The sequence below is a fragment of the Rhinoraja longicauda genome, chromosome 3 (genome assembly GCF_053455715.1).
Source record: "Rhinoraja longicauda isolate Sanriku21f chromosome 3, sRhiLon1.1, whole genome shotgun sequence".
In the NCBI taxonomy this organism is placed as follows: Eukaryota; Metazoa; Chordata; class Chondrichthyes; order Rajiformes; family Arhynchobatidae; genus Rhinoraja; species Rhinoraja longicauda.
The window spans coordinates 29,228,844-29,251,526 of NC_135955.1; the positions used below are offsets into that span (position 1 = coordinate 29,228,844).

The 22,683-nt window shown below is 44.4% G+C and overlaps 2 protein-coding genes across 8 annotated transcripts in view; one reads left to right on the plus strand and one right to left on the minus strand.

Moving 5' to 3' along the window:
* Window positions 1-6,837, plus strand: part of LOC144591043 (amyloid-beta A4 precursor protein-binding family A member 1-like) — a 113,578-nt gene extending 106,741 nt beyond the window's left edge. For all 4 annotated transcript variants that reach the window (XM_078395396.1, XM_078395390.1, XM_078395384.1 and 1 more), the window contains one exon: window positions 1,282-6,837. In XM_078395396.1, coding sequence (XP_078251522.1) covers window positions 1,282-1,353 — 72 coding nt within the window. In that variant the 3' untranslated portion in view covers window positions 1,354-6,837. The remainder of the gene's footprint in view (window positions 1-1,281) is intronic.
* A 1,024-nt stretch (window positions 6,838-7,861) lies between these two features.
* Window positions 7,862-22,683, minus strand: part of fam189a2 (family with sequence similarity 189 member A2) — a 66,644-nt gene continuing 51,822 nt past the window's right edge. For all 4 annotated transcript variants that reach the window (XM_078395425.1, XM_078395429.1, XM_078395431.1 and 1 more), the window contains 4 exons: window positions 19,047-19,113; window positions 18,209-18,367; window positions 15,907-16,196; window positions 7,862-9,109 (listed from right to left, as the gene is read on the minus strand). In XM_078395425.1, the coding sequence (XP_078251551.1) occupies window positions 8,900-9,109; window positions 15,907-16,196; window positions 18,209-18,367; window positions 19,047-19,113 (726 nt within the window). In that variant the 3' untranslated portion in view covers window positions 7,862-8,899. The remainder of the gene's footprint in view (window positions 9,110-15,906; window positions 16,197-18,208; window positions 18,368-19,046; window positions 19,114-22,683) is intronic.

Below are 22,683 nucleotides of genomic sequence, written 5' to 3' on the forward strand. Positions count from 1 at the left end.
CATCTGAACTAAGTATGCCAGGATAGGAGTTCATTTGTGGTCATTGGCACCAAATGAGCGTGAGAATGACAGGCACTGATTGTACTCTCCCCAACGGCTGGTTCCACTGGAACCAGTCAAACAGCGTGTGGAGGGGTCTGGTCAGCTGTCAATATTTAGAAGGATGGGGGGGGGGGAACCTCATTGAAACTTACCGAATAGTATAAGGCCTGGATAGAGTGAATGTGGAGAGGATGTTTCCACGAGTTGGAGAATCTAGTACCAGAGGCCATAGCCTCAGAATAGAGTTAGGAAGGAAAGATAGATCAACCATGATTAAATGGCGGAACAGACTTGATGGGCTGAATGGCCTAGTTCTACTCCTCTCACTTATGACCTTACTGAACTGCAATAACTGCCTTAGACAGTGAGCTGATTAATGTATTTCCATCTGTTCCCAGACATGTAAACAAGGACACATGGTGATTGCTGGCAGTCCAGAGGCCTGAACTAACAATGCAGTGGTGACTTGAGTTTGAATCCCCCTTTGCAAATGGGAAATTTAAATTCTGTTAATTTATTCAGTCTTGATTGCGAAGCTGATATTGTTGATGGAGATCTGGAAGTTACTGGACAGCGGCAAAAATGCTTCTGGTTAACTGATGATACTTCGGGAAGAAAATCTATCTTGCCTATATCATCTAGGTTGTATATACTTCAGACTCGCAGTGGTGTGGTTGTCCTTAAGTGCCCTTTGAAATGCTCCCCTTTAAGATGCTCTTTAAAACCAGCCTCTCTGATGGAGCTTTTGTCATCTATCTTATTATCTGAGAAAATCTTGTCTGATAACATTACCATTTGGGGCTTTGAACCTACTTAAAGATATTCTCTCCCAGATACCATACCATACCATAACCATACACATACAGCCGGAAACAGGCCTTTTCGGCCCACCAAGTCCGTGCCGCCCAGCGATCCCCGTACATTAACACTATCCTACACACACTAGGGACAATTTTTACGTTTGCCCAGCCAATTAACCGACATACCTGTACTAACTCACCCACTGTTCAGGTTACAGTGGTGGTGGTTCATTTTTATCCATGCTGCCTTATTGACATCACTGCTTGTGGTGTCAGGGGTTCTGGGGAGAAGGCAGGAGAATGGGGTTAGGAGGGAGAGATAGATCAGACATGATTGAATGGCCAAATTGCCTAACCCATCTCGAAGACGATCCTCTCTCTCTCTCTCCAGCACTGGTGATGTCAAAATTCAATCTCGTCTTCCTCATTTCTCCCTTAGATTCACATGAAGACCATGCCTGCAGCCATGTATAGACTGCTCACAGCTCAAGAGCAGCCTGTTTACATCTGAAAGGACGACACCCCCTGCCCCAGTGTGCACAGTGGAAGTGTCCGTGTGGTTTGATTGTGTTGATCTTTGCTGCATTTGTGCAGCTGCAGAAACGACAATTTTTTTTTAAACGTGCTTTGTTTGACAACAAAATCTGTAAAAAAAAAAAACGAACCTTTGCCTTTCAGACATGCAACTTTGTGCGGTTTATATAGAAATAAATGTAAATATATTCTCGCAGGTTAATTCTCACTAAGTTAACACAAAATAAGTGACTGGGCACCTATATAGTTTAATGTTATTTAAGAGAGAGAGGGCTGTTATGCAGAACCAGTTCATTGCAGATGAGTGGTCATGTAATTGGGAAATGTATTTAAAGTTAAACAAATTGATAGGCATTTACAAAGTCTCAAAATGTATGTCCATTTACCCAGAAGTTTCTATGTCTCCACTCCTAATTATATTTTAAAACATTCCTGATTAATTCTCATAATCTATTACTCTTTACCTCATTGATACATTCCAACATGCACTGGAGTGTTTGTAATGAAGTTATTTTGATAATCTTATCCAAGTCAGAGTTTGAAACCATTCCCTAAAGTTAAGGGCAGAACATTCTTGTGTCAGCTATTTTCAATTTTTTAAATAAGCTGTAGGCCATGAATTCCTAATTTAAATTATTAAAAGGCAGAGATTAGAAAGCATGGAATGTTACACAGTTACAATCTCGTAACATCTATCATGTGAAAACTAATCATTGGCAAACGCTTGAGTAAATTAATGTTTTATTTTAGGGCAAAGAATTAAATATGCAGAGGTGGGGCTGAGGTAGAAATTATTTGAAAACATAGGTTTAATATACGATGTTAAAATATGTTAAAGTAAAATGTTAGCATCAAAGTGGTAGTGTCCTGCCAAGCAATTATACATTTAAACACACGCTAGGCCTAATGTTTTGTTAGACAGCATTAAATTCAGTGCTGGGGTACTTAACATGCACACATTCGTTCCCCTGGAACATCCATCAGCAGAGAGATACAAGTTCTGAGCCAATGTTTCCGCTTGAGTTCTATGTTGTTTAACATGAATCCAGTTAATGAAAAACTTCATATGTTTTGCTACTGTGACGTCATTTGTGACAGTTTAAAGTGGGGGTGAACATCGTTTAATGGGGCAGAACCTTTAACCAACGGGGTTCATAAGGATAGACACAAAATGCTGGGGTAACTCAGCAGGTCAGGTAGCAACTCTGGAGAAAATGGAAAGGTGGTGTTTTGGGTTGGGACCCTTTTTCTGAAGATGAAAGGTTCCAACCTGAAACGCCGCCTATCCTTTTTTCTCCGGAGATGCTGCCTGACCTGCTGAGTTATTCCAGTTTTGCCTTTGGTGTAAACCAGCAGTTGCAATTCTTTTTTCTTACACGAGTAACAAGGATGTGGTCTTGAGTAAGTGATGGCATGATTCTGCTCTCTAGTGAGACCATGAGTGCCATGAACATTCTGGACAGGAGTTTGACTCATGATGAGGTTAGCATTAGACAAGCAGTAATCATTGAAGTTGAAAGTACAAGAGGTGATCCATTACCCCTCTGTCTGACAAAAGAGCTATCCAGCCTGGAGCATGTAAGTTTTCACAGTGCTCATCCAGCCACTTATTAGATGCTGTCTGGTAATGATCAGTAATCATCCAGTATTGATGGATTAGTTACGCTCCTGGATTAACTGGATGAAACATTATAACAGTGCTTTTGCACTTCCCAGCAACAGGATGTTCCGAGAATTTTAGTGGAGCATCAGAGTCCTGGCACAAAGGTAAATTAATTGAGACCAGAGTAATTTGAGGGTGAATATACTGAAAATGCCAGAGTTTATCTCTGCTTTAGACTCAGTTCCTATGTTTACACAAACCTAATGTGTTAACCTCCACAGTTCTGTAGCATCATTACTTGAAGTTATAATGGCATGGCACAAGTTAATGGGTTTCATTCAATGACGTGTGTTAATATCTATAATCAATACCTACAGATGCCGATGTGAACTTAATGTAAACACTTTATGCAGCACTAGAAAATACATTTTTTGTTATTTGGTGCAATAGAATATAACACCAGACATCAGGAGTTATAACACTGCAACATAAAGTTCTACTTTGTAATATTGTTTAAAGTTTGTCAGCTATTAATTATTGTCAAATAATGCACTTATGAATGTAGTTCATAATCCAGTATTTTTTTTGAGGATTATTTTATGTGTTTGTAATACAGTGACAATGTCTATTTATTTAAGTTACTGTTAAGGATTTATTTTTTTGGGGGGAGGGGGAAAAGAGAGTGATATGTTTAATGATTTACATTCCTTAACTTTTTTTCTCAATTACAATGAGGAAAAAAAAGTGTTCAAATGTGTTCAGTCTGCAAAAACATTTTTTTATCATCTTGAAAGAATTTTGCCCACGGTCTCCACAGCTGAACGCATGTGAGAGTATTGGCCAGCAATTGTAAACACTTCTGTGCACTCAGATCCATTGAAGTCAAGTGAACCAAATTATTTCCTTCACTCGCGTGACGTGACGATTCTGGTAAGGTCCGTGTTTATTGCCCTTCCCTACTTGCTGAAATTCTTCTGAAGAAGGAACTCCCGTGATGTTGTTTGGGAGAGAGTTCCCATGTTTAGACCCAGGATGGCCTGCACATTGTAGGGGGAACTAGCTGGTGGGGTGGGTTGTGTTGTATTGGCGCTCTTGGCTGTGCAGGATTTTGGGATGTTGCTGGCTAAGTCTTGGCGATTAGCTGCAGTCTGTTTTGTTCATGGTACATATTGCAGCCACAGTGGATTAGTGACAGTGGGTGTGAACGTTTGAGATGGTAAACCATGTCCTAGCTGAGCAGATGTGATTGCACCTGCAACCGATATTACCGCACATATTTAGCACACGACTCTCCTTTGTTAATTCTTTAAAATGTAGAATTATAAATGTTAAACTCCCAATAAATCCTTATTAGGCTTCCAGTTTTCATGTGACAGACTCCTGATATGGTGGGTGCAGAGTAAGGGGTTAGTCACTTGGGGGCCATTGACCAGTGGATAGAGGAGGGACATAAAGGCACCCAGACCACTTTAGAGTTATTGCCTCCTGCATCTAGATGTCAGATCCCAAGTATGCCCAATTGGACAGACAGGTCGACTCGGGGCATGGGCTAGTGGGAAGGGGACCAGGATTGTAGCTTCGGATCTCCCTTCCCCATTCCTGGCTAGTCCCCATGTGGCCTAGAGGAGATGGTAACCTTACTGTGACTTCATTACCTCGGTCATCAGAGACACTGGATGAAATGCCGCAAACAATGCACAATCCTGACTTGCATATCAAAAGGAGCCTATTGTCTAAAGTAGATGGGCTAACCAGTGGTTGGATCATCTGAAAAAAGATAAGCTTCAGACACCTTAATGGTCAGGGTTCCTGTTTGCTAGGGCTGTGTCTTGAGATTCAAAGGATACAGAAATAACATGCAACCTTTCAAAGCTACTGGTTTGTGAGATTGTAGGTGATCTAACTCCTTATGCCCTCTTACTACCCTTTTGTTAGTGGAAATCCTATCAATGTCAGCATCAGTTGTCATTGGCAGAAGGGTTCCAGGTTCTGTCCCCTTCTGCTTGTAAGGAGTCTCTTGACCACACTCCTGAAAGGCATGCATCCTACTTTGCCTGGACCTTCTCTCTGCAGGAGACCACTCAGCAAATGTCAATGAGGGAAATCTTCCAGGGGATGGCGGGTGCAATTAATTACCCCCATTTTCTTTGAATGGAGTTGGCTGTAAAAAAATTGAAATGATGATAGGGAGGATTGGATTTAAAGGTGAGGGAGCAGGTCATGTGATGAAACTCTGCAGGAAGAGGTCACAAAGTTGGCAATCCTCACAAGCCATTAGGAGACCAATTGTGGCATGTTGAAAAGAGCCTGCAGTGACTTGAACCGAACAAATTGACAGATATTCTAAATTAAACCCATAGAAGTGTTGAAGGAAATCCAACCATGGAGTTAGGCATATTATGAACGTGCATACAGTGGGCATTGCAGCACTTTTGGTGTGCAAGTATAAAAATAATTGTAGGGATAGGAATAGAAACTGAAGAATTCAAATCCATTCCCTCTCTGAAGAAGGGTCTCGTCCCGAAACGTCACCCATTCCTTCTCTCCAGAAATGCTGCCTGTCCTGCTGAGTTACACCAGTATTTTGTGTCTACCCCCTCTCTCTTCAGTTCCCTTTGTATTGCGAATATAAGTTGAGAGACAAAGAGAAACTTTCCTTAACAAGAAAATGCCATGAGATTGTAGCAAAGTTCTGGTGAGTCATGGCAATCTGTTTCAAACCAGTTGTGCATTTTCTCAAGTTAAAACAATTGCTGGAAAATACTACTATCTTATTACTGGATCAGTAATTAGAAGGTCCAGGGTGACTCAGTGACAGAATATTAATGCTGCTGCTTCTAAACTCCAGGGACCTGGGTTGGATTCTGATCTTTGGGCATTAGTGACTGCAGGGAGGGGATTTCTCTCATGGTCCCAACAAAGTGTGGGTTAATGGGCTGCTGTAAATTGCCTGTCGTGTAGGTGAGTGGAAGGATAAGTAGAGGGAGTTGAGGGACATGAGTGAGAATAGCTTCAGGGAGATAAATGAGGGAATAAAACTGATTAATGTACTCAGAGTTAGCATAGACTCAATTGGCCAAATGACACCTCGAGCCTTAAGGAAATATGTGAGAATGATTGGGAGATGCACGTTCAAATCCTAATATCATCTTAACGAAGTAAATAAGTGTGGCATCAGCAATGGTGGCCAATATACATAGTGGATTATTGTAAAGCCCTCATTTGTCATGAGTTACCTTGCAGGCAGTAAAGTGGGGGAATGAGGCCTACATTAGGTAATAGGATAGCGTTAAAGACACAGCAGGTCAGGGAGCTTCAGTGGGGGGGGGGGGGAAAGAAGCACAGCTGAAGTTGTGTAGTTTGACCCACCCTCAGAGCTGAGTTTTATTCCAGAACTTAGCTTTTATTTGGGGTTTTTGACATCAGTACTTGGCCACTTTTAGTGCATTTGCTCATCTCTTTCTTTTGACATCTCATTAAATCAGTGTGTAACAATGTCTGACTGGGGCTTGGCTCGAAGTGCCTTGAAAAAGGGCCAGTTGCTACTTTTCACTAAGTTCAAACAACAGAACCAGCAGCACATGAATGATCACACCTGAGATTAGACAGCACGCCTGGTGTGTTCTTGTAGAGGAGGAGGGGGAGAAAGGAGTGTGAAAGCCCCGGAGATTGTTGCTGATCTTCCTGTTTTGGTTCGCTGCGCGTCCGTCCTGGGACTGGCGTTTCCACGTATTGCCTCTCTGTAGCTGCTGTGCTGTGTGTTGCATGTATTTACTTACCTCTGTAACAGTGTTCAGGCACTGTCGGCACAGGGGATGTGTCTCACAACTCTTGAACAATAAAACGTACCAGAAACAACTGCGCACCATCTGAATTTCCTGACGACAGAAACCCTTTTGTTGATATTTGCTTTTGTAATAAAAGAATATTCAAAGTTGTTTGAGATGGTGGCATTCCAAACAGTGGCAACAATGTACACACTGTTCTTGCCCAGTAACATCAAACTGTCCTCATTGATCATTTACAATTTCAATGCCTTCTTTTGTTAACTACGCTGACCTGAAAGTATCAAGCTGGATCATAACCCTCAAGATAAAAGTCACATGTGTGCTGAAACACAGGTAACCTCAGTACAAAGCTACTGGAAGTTGTATAAACCCTCCCTGCTCATTCATGACCTTTAGTGTTATGGGACATGCAGCAATCAGTGTGAGCAGAGCGAGCTCTGGCTTAGAGATGGTGGTACAGAGGTAAATAGTGGTGGCGGAGATTTCCTTAATGGTGCTATTAGATCTGTTTACACAGGACAAGAGTTTGACCTGTGGAACCACTGTTTGTTTGATTGAACCATACAGCATGGAAACAGGCCCTTCAACCCACCCTCATCCATGCTGACTCTTGATCTCCCGCTCAATGTTACCCGACTTTCTCATCCACTCCCTACTCGGGGCAATTTACAGAGGCCAATTAACCTGCAAACCCATACCATACATCTTTGGGATGTGGGATGAAACCGGAGCGCCTGAAGGAGACCTACTTGGTCACAGAGAGCACATGCAAACTCCACACAGACAGCATCCGAGGTGAGGATTGAACCCGGGTCTCTGGCACTGTGAGGCAACAGGTCTCCCAGCTGTGCCACCCAATGTGCTTTGCTACTGTGTTGCTGCCCTGTTCTCCAACTGTACATTACCAAATAGAAACAGTGACATTAGTGACAGAGGACATCTGTGACCAGTTTTAAGAGACCAAACATAGCAAAATACAAATCCCCTTGATCTATACCTTTGCAACACTTCCCTGTGTTGGTCTGCTCTGTGGATAGTCCACATGAAGCAAGGTGGCTGCACAGTTTATAGATACAGAAGTTTATATATGTGCACACTTTATTCCTATACAACATTTAAGATCATTTGCTAAACTTTAAATTATAAATCACTGCAGAGGGCAAAGGAAATAATTTTGTCACACAAAATGTACCACTGGTCGCTCCTGATCCAAGCAGCTCACAAAGCTTCATTAATCAGTTCTGGCTCAGCAGGGGGTTATTCCATTCAAGAGACTGCAGGTATAACATCTAAAATTGTCGTCTGCTTTGATCTGCCGTTTTCACACCTGATCGTTCCATATGTCTAGTTTCCCTCACCCCTGACTCTCAGTCTGAAGAAGGGTCTCGACCTGAAATGTCACCCATTCCTTTTCTCCAAAGATGCTGCCTGACCTGCTGAGTTACTCCAGCCTTTTGTGTCTATCTTCGGTGTAAACTAGCATCTGCAGTTCCTGCTACACATGTGTAAACAGCCACCAAATAATTCAGTATCTTTGGAGAATTTATCATATGCACCATTTGTATGTCAAATTTATTTGCTTTTGTTGTAGTCAACTCTTGACGTCTGCAGAGAAGAATCCCTAATTTGAAGACAATGTACTCAACGTAAGGTAGTACTTTGATTATTCAGAGCAGTAAAGGTGACAGTTAGAAAGCATGTGTTAATTCGTTTTTTACCTTGGTCGGGCCGGTAACTCCTTCATTTCTGTTTCAAATAAAGTGCCCTGTGGCATGGCCAGACGCAAGGAACAGTAGAGCATTGACATTTCTCTATTGAAGCTGGGCAGTAAGGTGTCAGAAGATTTGTTAATTTAATAAGAGGTATAAACAGTGCTCTCATGCTATCGAACAAAACATTTTATCATAAATGACAAATCTCATTAATCCACAGTTGGAGCTAAGGGCACTTTGAGGAGTTTTTGCTGAAATTCACACGTGTTGTTCTCCAGTTTGTTAGGTATGGCTCTAATTAAGCTTCTCCCCTTTCTCGTATTGCACTATCATCTGGAGGTTATTCCTTTTCCTGGCGTGTTGCTTGCGCTCTCAGGCAGAGTTTTGGCTCGTATTCGCACTGGGGAATGTCCTGGGTGATCACAGCATGGTCTCTTGTATCACACCGATCAGACTGTGTGGCCGTTCCTGTTGCCCTTTGAGCTCCCTCCCTCTGGCTCCGGGCCGCCACTCCCCTACGGTGCACGTGCTCAGGTCCCCACAGCTCCGTAGGTGCAACAGCCGTGTGCGGCCTCGTGTCTGGGCTGCTCCCCTGCGCGGGATGGTGCGTTGCAAGTTGCCCGTGATCGCCTACCCAGAGAGGAAACACAACCCCTTAAAATTAACACTGAGCTTACCAGGCCCACAAGAATAAGGAGTAGGTCATTCGCGCCGATTCACCCATTCAATAAGATTGCGGCTGATCTGACTGTAAACTCAACTGTGTAACCTTCCACCCCTTTGTTGTCAAAAATGTCTCTAACTTACTAACTAAGGGCAGTGGAAGCAAATTCGATAGGCTCAACTCTGAAACAATTCTGCCACATTTCTGTCTTAATAGGCTTGTATACACTGGAATTTAGAAGGATGAGGGGGGACCTTATTGAAACATATAAGATAATTAGGGGATTGGACACATTAGAGGCAGGAAACATGTTCCCAATGTTGGGGGAGTCCAGAACAAGGGGCCACAGTTTAAGAATAAGGGGTAGGCCATTTAGAACGGAGATGAGGAAGAACTTTTTCAGTCAGAGAGTGGTGAAGGTGTGGAATTCTCTGCCTCAGAAGGCAGTGGAGGCCAGTTCGTTGGATGCTTTCAAGAGAGAGCTGGATAGAGCTCTTAAGGATAGCGGATTGAGGGGGTATGGGGAGAAGGCAGGAACGGGGTACTGATTGAGAGTGATCAGCCATGATCGCATTGAATGGCGGTGCTGGCTCGAAGGGCTGAATGGCCTACTCCTGCACCTATTGTCTATTGTCTATTGTCTATTCATATCATATCATATATATACAGCCGTAAACAGGCCTTTTCGGCCCACCAAGTCCGTGCCGCCCAGCGATCCCCGTACACTAACACTATCCTACACCCACTAGGGACAATTTTTACATTTACCCAGCCAATTAACCTACATACCTGTACGTCTTTGGAGTGTGGGAGGAAACCGAAGATCTCGGAGAAAACCCACGCAGGTCACGGGGAGAACGTACAAACTCCTTACAGTGCAGCACCCGTAGTCAGGATCGAACCTGAGTCTCCGACGCTGCATTCGCTGTAAAGCAGCAACTCTACCGCTGCGCTACCGTGCCGCCCGTGTCGAAGGCCAATGTGCTGAAAGCCTTTTTGATCACCCTATCTACCTGTGATGTCATTTAAGGAACTGTATCTGCATCCCTAGATCTCTCTGCTCTCCAACACCCTCCTGAGCCCTGCCATTCACTGTGTACGTCCTGCCCTAGTTTGACTTTCCAAAATGCAACACCTCGCACTTCTCTGTATTAACCATTCCTTAGCTCATCTTAACTATCTACAATAGACAATAGGTGCAGGAGTAGGCCATTCGGCCCTTCGAGCCAGCACCACCATTCAATGTGATCATGGCTGATCATTCTCAATCAGTACCCCGTTCCTGCCTTCTCCCCATACCCCCTGACTCCGCTATCCTTAAGAGCTCTATTTAGCTCTTTCTTGAAAGCATTCAGCGAACTGGCCTCCACTGCCTTCTGAGGCAGAGAATTCCACAGATTTACAACTCTCTGACTGATAAAGTTTTTCCTCATCTCTGTTCTAAATGGCCTTCCCCTTATTCTTAAACTGTGGCCCCTTGTTCTGGACTCCCCCAACATTGGGAACATGTTTCAAACCTCTAACTTGTCGAACCCCTTAATAATCTTATATGTTTCAATAAGATCCCCTCTCATCCTTCTAAATTCCAGTGTATACAAGCCTAGTCGCTCCAGTCTTTCAACATAGGACAGTCCCGCCATTCCGGGAATTAACCTAGTAAACCTACGCTGCACGCCCTCAATAGCAAGAATATCTTTCCTCAAATTTGGAGACCAAAACTGTACACAGTACTCCAGGTGCGGACTCACTAGGGCCCTGTACAACTGCAGAAGGAACTCTTTGCTCCTATACTCAACTCCTCTTGTTATGAAGGCCAACATTCCATTGGCTTTCTTCACTGCCTGCTGTACCTGCATGCTTCCTTTCAGTGACTGATGCACTAGGACACCCAGATCTCGTTGTACGTCCCCTTTTCGTAACTTGACACCATTCAGATAATAATCTGCCTTCCTATTACCACCAAAGTGGATAACCTCACACTTATCCACATTAAACTGCATCTGCCATGCATCCGCCCACTCACAGCCTGTCCAAGTCACCCTGCAACCTCATAGCATCTTCCTCACAGTTCACACTACCACCCAGCTTTGTGTCATCTGCAAATTTGCTAATGATACTTTTAATCCCTTCATCCAAGTCATTAATGTATATTGTAAATAGCTGCGGTCCCAGCACAGAGCCTTGCGGTACCCCACTAGTCACTGCCTGCCATTCTGAAAGGAACCCATTTATCCCCACGCTTTGCTTTCTGTCTGCCAGCCAGTTTTCTATCCATGTCAGTACCCTACCCCCAATACCATGTGCTCTAATTTTGCACAATAATCTCCTATGTGGGACCTTGTCGAAGGCTTTCTGAAAGTCAAGGTACACCACATCCACCGGCTCTCCCCTGTCCATTTTCCTAGTTACATCCTCAAAAAATTCCAGAAGATTAGTCAAGCATGATTTCCCCTTCGTAAATCCATGCTGACTCGGAACGATCCTGTTACTGCTATCCAAATGCTCCGCAATTTCATCTTTTATAATTGACTCCAGCATCTTCCCCACCACTGATGTCAGACTAACTGGTCTATAATTTCCCGTTTTCTCTCTCCCTCCTTTCTTAAAAAGTGGGATAACATTAGCTACCCTCCAATCCACAGGAACTGATCCTGAATCTATAGAACATTGGAAAATTATCACAATTTAGTGTCATCTGCAAACTTGCTAATCATGCTGAGCACATTCTCAATCAAATCATTGACATAAATGACAAACAGCAATGGGCCCTGCACCGATCCCTGAGGCACACCACTAGTCACGGGCCTCCAATCTGAAAAGGAACCTTCCACCATCAGCTTCTGCTTCCTTCCATGAAGCCACTTTTCTATCCAGTCAGCTGTCTCTCCTTGGATCCCATGCAATCTAACCTTCCAGAGCAGCCCAACATGCAGAGCCTTGTCAAATGCCTTGCTGAAGTCCATATATACATCTACAGCTCTGCCCTCGTCAACCTTTTTAGTCACATCTTCAAAAAACTCAATCAGATTCGTGAGACGATCTCCCATGTACAAAACCATGCAGACTATCTCTAATCAGCCCTCGTCCATCTAAATGCATGTATGTCTTATCCCTCAGAATATTCTAGTAACTTTCCAACCACAGATATTAAGACTCACTGGCCTGTAATTCCCAGGCTTTTCCCTGCAGCCCTTCAGAAACAACGGCACAATATTTGCCACTCTCTGGTCTTCTGGGATTTCCCTCATATTTAATGATGACTCATAAATCTCAGGCAGGGCACTTGCAATTTCCTCTAGCTTCCCACAGTATCCTTGGAAATATTGGATCAGGCCCGGGAGATTTGTCTACCTTCATACATGTCAGGACCTTCAACATTTCCTCGACCTTAATACTGACTGCCCTCAAGTCATTTCCATTGACTGCCTCATGTTCTCGTGTCTTTCTCCATGGTAAAAACAGAGGAGAAATACTCATTGAGCACCTTGCCCATCTCCTGTGGCTCCAGAGTTGACCACTTTGATTCCTGAGGGGCATCATTCTCTCTCTGGTTACCCTTTTTCCCTTACTGCACTTACAAAATCACTTGGGATTATCCTTAATATTATCTGCCAGAGCTATCTCCTGTCCCCTATTTGCCCTCATGATTTCCTTTCATAGCGTGCTCCCCAGTTTCCAAAACTCCTCCAAGGATCCACTTGATCCCAGCTGCCTAAACCTGTCCCATGCCTCTTTCTTATTCTTGTCCAGAACCTTAATTTCTCTCGTTATCCAAGCTTCTTTACGCCCACCTGCTTTGCCCTCTAATCGAACAGGAACATTCAGGTTCTGGACTTTTGTCAGCACACTTTTAAAAACATCCCACTTTCCAGAAGTTCCTTTACCTTCAAACAAGCTGCCCCAATCAACTTGAGCGAGTTTCGTTTAGTTTAGTTTACAGCACAGAAACAGGCCCTTCGGCCCACTGGGTCCGCTGACCAGCGATCCCTGCATATTAATACTATCCTACACACACTAGGGACAATTTTTACATTTACCAAGCCAATTAACCTACATACCTGTACGTCTTTGGAGTGTGGGAGGAAACCCACGCAGGTCACGGGGAGAACGTACAAGCTCCGTACAGACAGCATCCGTAGTCGGGATCGAACCCGGGTCTCTGGCGCTGCATTTGCTGTAAGGTAGCAAATTTACCGTTGCGCCACCGATACCTTCAAAGTTGCCCTTGCCACAATTTAGTCTCGATCCATATCTAAAACCTAAACCATCCCTGTGTGGTACCTCAGCTGCATGGAGGAAAAGAAAGCTCTTCAGCGGGTAGTCCACAGAGCTCAGAAGACTATCGGAACACAGCTACCAGCCTTGGAGGGCATCTACAACACACGATGCCTCAGAAAAGCCACCAGCATCCACAAAGACTCTTCACACCCCTGCAACAGTCTGTTCGAAATTCTACCATCGGGCAGACGATACAAGGCCTTCTACGCCCGCACCTCCAGACTCAGGAACAGCTTCATCCCCAGGGCCATAGCTGCTATGAACCGGTCCTGCTGAGCCGGATGGTCACATCGCACAGTGAACCGGCACAGATCTACTTGCACTTTACACTGTTTTAAACTGTTTCTAATTTGTTTCACTGGGTTGTATAAATTTATACTGATTAGCTAATTAATTTATTGCATCGTATGGAAGGCGCATTCCCAATCTTGTTGTACCCCTGTACAATGACAATAAAGATATATTGTATTGTATTGTAGAACAGTGGTTGCTGGTCCCAAAAGGCTCATCTGTGAACACTTCATCCACTTACCCCTCCCAATTTCTAAGACTAGATCAAGCATTGCCCCCTCCTGTGCTGCCTGAGGGCCCTCCCCTCCACATTTTGCCTGAGGAAACTTTCCTGAAGTCATTTGTCAAATTCTGCCCCCTTTTGCACAATGACATTCCCAGTAAATATTAGGAAAGTTAAAATCCCCTACTACGATAACCTTATTAGTCCTGCAGCTGCCTGCAATCTCCTGGCATACATTACAGGGGCCCTGTAGTACACTCCCAATAAGGTGATCATCCCTTTCTTATTTTTCAGCTCCATCCATCTAGCCTTGCTGGATGAACCATCAGTAATGTCATCTCAGAACGCTGCCGAGCCATTCTCTTTGATCAATAAAGCAACACCTCCTCCTCTTTTACCCCCATGTCTATCTCTACTGAAGCATCTGCACCTGAAACATTAAGCACCCTGTCCTGTCCCTCTCTTAGCCAGGTTTCTGTAATAGTTAAAATGTCCTCGTAGCACGTACCTATCCACTCCCTAAGTTCATCTGCCTTACCCAACAGGCCTCTCGCATTGCAAAATAAGTGCAATTCAAACTATCAATCCTGCCTGGCTCCCTGCCTATCTCCTGCCTATTCTGTCCACTAAACTTACCTTCATCACTATTCATACCACCTTTCACCTGCCTTAGTCCTACATAGGATTCCATCCTGCCAATCTTGTTTAAACCCACCCCGCATTAAACTCCATTTGCCATTCTTCAGCCCATTTACCCAGCTGATCAAGATCATACTATAATTTTTGATAACCATTTTCCCTGTCTACGATATATATTTCAGTGTCATTTTGCATTAATTTATACTGATTAGCTAATTAATTTATTGCATCATATGGAAGGCGCATTCCCAATCTCGTTGTACCCCTGTACAATGACAATAAAGATATATTGTATTGTAGAACAGTGGTCGCTGGTCCCAAAAGGCTCGTCTGTAAACACTTCATCCACTTGCCTTAAACATTCTCATCCAAATCGTTGATATAGAGGACAAACAGCAATGGGCCCAACACCGATCACTGAGGTACACCATTAGTCACAGGCTCACTACCCACTCAGTTGATGCAAACTATAACCTGCACTCTATTCCCTGCACTCCCATGTGCCTATCTAAAATCCTCTTCAATGCCACTATCGCATCTGCCACCTCCACCATCACTGGTAATGCGTTCCAGGCTCCCACTACTCTATGTGAAAAAAAAACCTATTGCCCCACACATCTCCATTAAATCTCTCCCTTTTCAGTTTTAAGCTATGCCCTCTATTATTTGACATTTCCACCCTGGGGAATAAAGGTTCAGACTGGCCACAGAGCCAAACCAGTTGTGTTGGTGTTTAATGAGGAAAACCCTTTTCACCCAGAGAGTTGTGAATCTGTGGAATTCTCTGCCTCAGAAAGCAGTAGAGGCCAATTCACTCGATGCATTCAAAAGAGAGTTAGATGGAGCTCTTAGGGCTAGCGGAATTAAGGGATACGGGGGGAGAAGGCAGGAACGGGGTACTGATTGTGGATGATCAGCCATGATCATATTGAATGGCGGTGCTAGCTCGAAGGACCTACTCCTGCACCTATTTTCTATGTACTATGTATCTAACCTCCACCAGATTCCTCCCATTCAAGCAGCCTATCCTTTGTACTATCACAACAACATTTCATAACATTTGGACAGGTTCATGATTAGGAGAGGTTTTTGTGGGATATGGGTCAAATATAGCTATATAGGACTAGCACAGATGGGCATCTTGGTCAGCATGATCAAGTTGGGCTGAAAGACCTGAATCTGTGCTGTATAATTCTATGATATCCTTCCTGGTTTAATACAGATAAGCTGTGGCTTAAATCACCTTCATGCTTATTTAGTTCACAGCATTGCTAATAGACAAGATGGTAATAGCCCACAGAGTGAAGCTGAGCGACAATAACAGTGTCTTACCTGGTCAAGTATGTTGGCACTTGCCACAGCTTCTTCCATATGTTCCTCATCTGACTGTAACACCGATCTAATGTTATCCACCAGTTCCTGCACCTCGGGTGTCATGCTGCACGACGAATGCTTCAAGAAGCTTGCCACCAGCAACTTGGTGTCTCTGTAGCTGGTGTAATCCACCAATGACTTTGGCCTCGACCTGGGACCTCTCGACCTGCGACCCCTGCGCAAAGTCACGGCCTGCTCCTCTGACCTCTCGTCGGTTTGGGTCGCTGCCTCGCAGCTCACCACCAGTTCTGAGAGAAACAGGAAGCTTTGATCGTGAGATGCTGAACAAAAGCAGAGGAAGGAGACAACAAAGATGGGGAGGGGTTGGGTGCAGGAATGTGGAGAAACCTCTGTTTAATCAGGCTTCTATCCCACGGAAACCCCACCACAAATGGGACTTGGTGGGAGGGGAGAGATGACGTTTGTTGGGTTCTCCAGAAATTGAAGGACCTCTCGGGGCAAATTGTAACCGCCTCAGAAAGAAACATCCAATTGAATAACAAAGAGTTGATTGATAAACATTCCCAATTACCAAAGGGTTTGAAGAGGAGGGCATCATTGGAGTGTGGGGTCGGGGTTCCCATGCATGTTATAAAACCTCTGAGACTTGATTCTACCAGTATTGGCAAGTTTTGGTTCAGGACTCGTATCCATTCAAATCAACTTATCCATAGGCAGCCACAGTGTGTTCCATTGGGCTTGCCTGGGTTTCAGGGCAATGCTACATCCTTGGGATCAGTGCACACATTTGCTGAGGGTTGGAGGGCGATGTTCAAGGGCAGGCCTTGGTCAGGTCTTAGATGTGGGAAAGGGCAAAGAATCCCGGAGGAATTCAGTTTTACTTATGCAACTTTTTCAGTCAGAGAGTTGTAAATTTGTGGAATTCTCTGCATCAGAAGGCAGTGGAGACCAATTCTCTGGATGCTTTCAAGAGAGAGCTAGATAGAGCTCTTAAAGATAGCGGAGTCAGGGGGTATGGGGAGAAGGCAGGAACGGAGTACTGATTGTGAATGATCGGCCATGATCACATTGAATGGTGGTGCTGGCTCGAAGGGCCGAATGGCCTACTCCTGCACCTATTGTCTATTACTGAATGAGAAACAATTGGCCACAGAGTGGGGAAATAAAATTGCAGTCTTTTACTCATGAAGAGGCTTAAGCCACACTAGACTGTTTCCCTCTCACCCACTCAACCCCCACATATTGGAGCTCATTGATACTCACATCTCAGCCATATCTGTAAAGGAAATTAATGGATTGGGGAGAGCCACCTTCCCACTTATTTAAATGAACTGGATTTACGATCATACAATGCACCTTGTATTCATACAAAGCTTTCCACATTTAGGACATCCTAAAGCATTATCAAGCAAAATGGGTTGGCAGCTGCAAAAGTTAATTGAGGGACAAGGATATCTCTCGTCCGTGATCATCCCTGGTTGTCCCTGAACTAAGGAAGTAGTTACGAGGCATCCACCCAGTTTGAATAGATACATTATGGCAGAGTTCCATCTCTGAAGAACATTGGTCATCCAAAGGACTTCAAAGGCAATCTGACTATTTACATGGGTACTGTTACTAACGGCAGCTTTTATGTTAAATTGCAAATGTAAAGACCTGTGTTAAGGTGGGTTTCAAACTTGTGCTTCAGATCAATGGCCCAAAACTCTGATGGTCAAATTACTTAACCACGTTACCATACTGACATTAGATGATCAAACCTTTGCCATTCCCATCCAGTCACTTCCTTATAAATATCCATCAGACCATCAATTACCCTTCTTATTTCTTAAGAAACTCCAGCCTATTAAAACTTTACTGATAAGTATGAGCTGTAATGTTTTGTTTTTTAGCTTAGAGATACGGCGTGGAAACTGGCCCTTCGGTCCACGGAGCCCTGCTGACCAACAAAGTTGCTGTACACTAGTTCTATCCTACACACTCGGGACAATTTTTACAGAGGCCAATTAATCTAGAAACCTGTACGTCTTTGGAATGTGGGAGGTAACCGGAGCACCCGGAGAAAACCCACACGATCACAGGGAGAACCTTTGCCAGGCAGCCCTTGTAGCCAGGATTGAACGCCAGTCTCTGGAGCTGTGAGGCAGCAACTCTACTGCTGCGCCACTGTGACATCCTTTTTTGCAACCTCCCCTGTATCCCAAATGCTGCTTATGATGGAGGCGGGAATTGTTGTTATCCCTAATATGATCCACCTAAGGCTCTGACATGTTGAGCCCTCCCGAACACCATTTGTTACCTTCTATAACTAGTTCCAGGAGCACTGGGTCACTGTTTGATCTCCTCAGGCCAGACTTGCTTGACTTCCTGCCTGCTGCTTCTGAATTCCTGCTCCAGGCAGGGTGCACTATGCACAGCTGCAGGGGGTCGCTGAGAGAGCAGCTCGGTACATTGCTGTCTGCAAAACAAAGCGGGGAATTATCAGCTGGGTCACAGGCAGCAGCATGGTGTACGGGATTCGAGAACTAGGGGGACAAAGGTTTAAGAAGAAGCGGAAAGGTTTAACAGGAACCTGAGTGTTAACTTTTGTACACAAAGGGTGATGCGCACATGGAATGACCTGTCCGAGGAGATAGTTGAGGCAGGTACTAATGCAACGTTTAAGAAATGTTTAGACCGGTACATGGATAGGATAGGTTTAGAGGGATATGGACCAAACGCAGGCTTCCTTCCAGGTCCTCTCACCGCACCACCACCCCTCCCCCCCCCCCCCCCCCCCCCCCCCACTATAATCAATCTGAAGTAGGGTACTGAAATGTCACCTACCCATTTTCTCCAGAGATGCTGCCTGACCCGCTGAGGTACTCCAGCATTTTGTGTCTTATCATGAGAATCATGGATGTGTTGGCCAACTGGTGCAGCATGAAGTCATGAGATCAATCCTCCATGAAAACATACAATCAGGGCAGGGTGTCAAAGGTTAGGGATAGAAGACAAGAGAATGGGATTGGGAGGGAAAAATAGATCGGCCATGATCAAATGGCAGAGCAGACTCGATGGGCTGAATGGCCTAATTCTGCTCCGATGTCTTCTGATTTAATGATTAGTGGGGATTACAGAAGAATTACCGCCTTTACCGTCAGGCGCTGCGCACGATGTTCGCTCTAGGTCCGCCTCTGTCCTAGCATTCAACAAGCTCGAAACCTGGCAACACAAAACGGTCACGTTAAAATCAAATCTCCTTTAAGAGGCCATGCAATTTAAAGATGGGTTGGTTGGTTAATTAGCCACTGTAAATTGCCTCTGGTGTGTATTATCTCTGGGGAGTTCTTTAGGAATGATGGAAGAATAAAATAGATTAGTGTAAGGGTGGGATGGTTGATATAACATCGTACAGGCAGAGGAATAGTCCCTTCAGATTTAAAAGAGTCGCGTGATTATAATGCGTGATTGCAGATCCACTTCTGTGACGAGAACACAAAGAGTCGCCTGGGTTGGGCACCATCTTGTTAGGACAGCGTTTCTGACCAGAGGAACTAGGCATTTCCCAGTCCAGCATCTCCAACAATATTGAACTCCCACACCACCACGCCACATTAAACTACTCTGACAGGTTACAGTCCTATCAATCGACCCCCCTCCCTGCTATTACTCCACTTCCCATAATCCCACCATTGGTCATCCTCATTGTGCTCCATCCCGTTGGGAACGACATCTTATCCTTTTCTGAACAAGTTACTAGATCAGGGGTTGAACCCACAACCTTATGGCTCAGAAGTAAGAGTGCTGCCCACTGAGCTGTGCTACCCTATGCTGCCAAATTTGGAGTGAAGGCTCAACATCAGAATGAGCCGCATAGCCTGATGCAGGACTTTATCCATCCCTATGGATTTTGTCAGTTACCCGTTCTCTGAACTTGGCAGCAGCACAGCTCTCGGCCTATTGTTACTGACTGAAGCAATTTTTATTTTTAGCTCTCTGACTTCAAGGACCGTCACACCCATGTAATTGTTTCTGCAGCAGTAAATTAGAGGTTTAAGGATCACAATGGAGTTTCCGCAGAGTTTGCTCTGCCCACTGTCCTGTCTTTGCTTCACTGCAAGAGCTGTGGCCTTGACCCTGGATCACCCTGCATTGGGTGTTATAGGCAGGACAAACCATTCAATGTGACCTGTGCTAAATAGGCTCCGCCCCGTGCCTTGTCATTGGTGTCGATAGAAGCTTTCCAGTCATTATTCAATCTGCATTCTGTGGAGTTTAGAAAAATGAGAGATGACTTTACTGAACCATAAAAGAGCCTCAAGTTGCCTAGTAAATGTTGAGATGTTTCGACTAATGCGTGAACCTGATGGGGCGGCACAGTGGTGCAGCGGTAGAGTTACTGCATTACAACGCCAGAGACCCGAGTTCAATCCTGACTACAGGCGCTGCCCATATGGAGTTTATACGTTCTCCCGCATGAGTTTTCTCCGGGTGCTCCGGTTTCCTCCTACATTCCAAAGGCATACAGGTTTTCAGGTTAATTGGTTTTGGAAAAAATTAGAAATTGTCTAGTGTGCAGGATATTGTTAGTGTAAGGCGTGATCGCTGGTCGGCATGGACTCGCTGGGCTAAAGGTCCTGTTTTCACACTATCTCTAAAGTTCAAAGTGAAATCTAGCTTTGAACAAGGGGACTTGGTTACAAGATTGTGAGGCGGCCATTTAAAACTGAGATGCGTAGAAGCCACTGCTTGCAGAAACCTATGGATCTCTGATGTTCTCTAGCCCAAAGGATTGTGCAGAATAGATCATATTGAGTATGTAAAATGGAGGGGGGGAAGTTGCATTTTTGAATCAGGGAGTTCAAGGCTAAAGGGAACTAGCACAGAAAACTAGTTGAGGCCAGGGACAGAATAGTCATTATCATGTTGAATGTGAGTGCAGATTCAATTAAGGGGCCGAGTGGCCTTCTGCTGCTCTTGTTCATATGTTTAGCAACGCTGGCCGGATATACAGTCCTGGAGCCTTTCATTACATGACCTACTTCCACCTACAACCGTGCAGCCATCATCCCAGCCTTCACCATCCAAATGTCAATCCTCACTATCCCACCTTCAGAAAACCAAAAGACTAATGGAACAATTCTCAAACGTTGCATGGCATAACTATTTCTATTCTGGGCCACTTGAAAAGTGTCAATTAAAGCGCAAGTTTTCTTTTTAAACACACCCTGTGATCTTTCCCTGTTGGGTCCTTCCTAAAAATTAAAAATAATTACTGAGGCAAGTTCCCATTCCCAGCCAAGTATATACAAGTGATATGGTCTTTGTTGAGTCTTGCTGTGCTTAAGTCGGTTGCCACAGTTGATAGAAACATAGAAAATAGGTGCAGGAGTAGGCCATTTGGCCCTTTGAGCCAGCACCGCAATTCAATATAATCATGGCTGTTCACCCAAATTTAGTAATCCGTTCCTGCTTTCTCCCCATATCCTTTGATTCCGTTAGCCCATAGAGCTATATCTAACTCTCTCTTGAAAACATCCAGTGAATTGGCCTCCACTGCCTTCTGTGGCAGAGAATTTGACAGAATCACAAATCTCTGGGTGAATTTTCTTTTCCTCATCTCAGTTCCTATACTATTCTTCAACAGCACTGAATTGGCTGCCAGAACATTTAACTACATGATCAACACGTCCTGAGGTTGCAACAGACAATATACAGATGCAAGACTTTAAAACAAAAACATCTTTGTTCAATGAGGCAAACTGCTTCTTTTCTTTGCTAACTTCATTCAAGCCTCTCGGGAGGAAATAAGTGGCTGTCCGTGCAGAGACAACCAAGGCCAGACATCTGGCTTTCCTGATATGTGGTCTTGAGTCAGCCCTTGCTGATACTGTGGAAATCCCATGGCTGCATTGCTTTTGTTAAAAGAGAGGACGTGAGAAATAATTATCTAACCATTACTTAAATCCTGTTATTATTGATCTTTGATATGCTGACCCACATTTACAGATAGCATTTCAGAAATGGTTGTTCCATGTGTGTGGGACAACCTGTGGGCCTGTCATGCTAGTGTCAATGCAAGACGCCACCTCAGGATTGTAGCGTAGAAATATTAAGTGCGGGTAACACCACCTTACATTTATTTATTCAGCATCATTAATACTGTGAAACAGTACAGGGCATGTCACAGGAGAGTTACCAAAGAGAAATTGCCACCACGTTGCAAATGATAATATTACTGCAGTCGGCTGAATGCTAGGTCAGAGATGGGCTTAAAGGTTTGTCTTAAAGGAGATGAGGGGGAGAGACAGGGAGGTTTAGGAAAGGAAATTCGAGAGCTGAAGACCTTGACAGGCAGAGACACAGCAGCCAACAGGTTTAGGGATGTGGATGTAGCTAGAAATCTAGGGACAGAGATCTGGGAGGAGTGAAGCAGTTTACAGCAACAGGAGGGGGTGAGATCATGGAGGAACTTGAAAACAAGATTGGGAACTTTAAAATCGAGGCATGGCCACAGAGACCCAGTGAAGTTCAGCGAAAAAGAAGTGGTTTTAGACTAAAGCCATGGTTTGCAGGGAGTGGCGAGACTGCTTCCTCAAACTCGCCTGTGCTCATAGACTTCCTTTTTCGCCTGTCAGTGGCCACGGATGCCATGGAATGGCGATATTCCGCTTTTTAAGAATACAATAGTAATACTGGCAACAGTACAGAGAGCCCATCCCCCCTTTCTCACCCTCCTCCTGAAATCAAACCCCTACAGGACTCTCAAGAGCTCAATGTATAATCTGAATA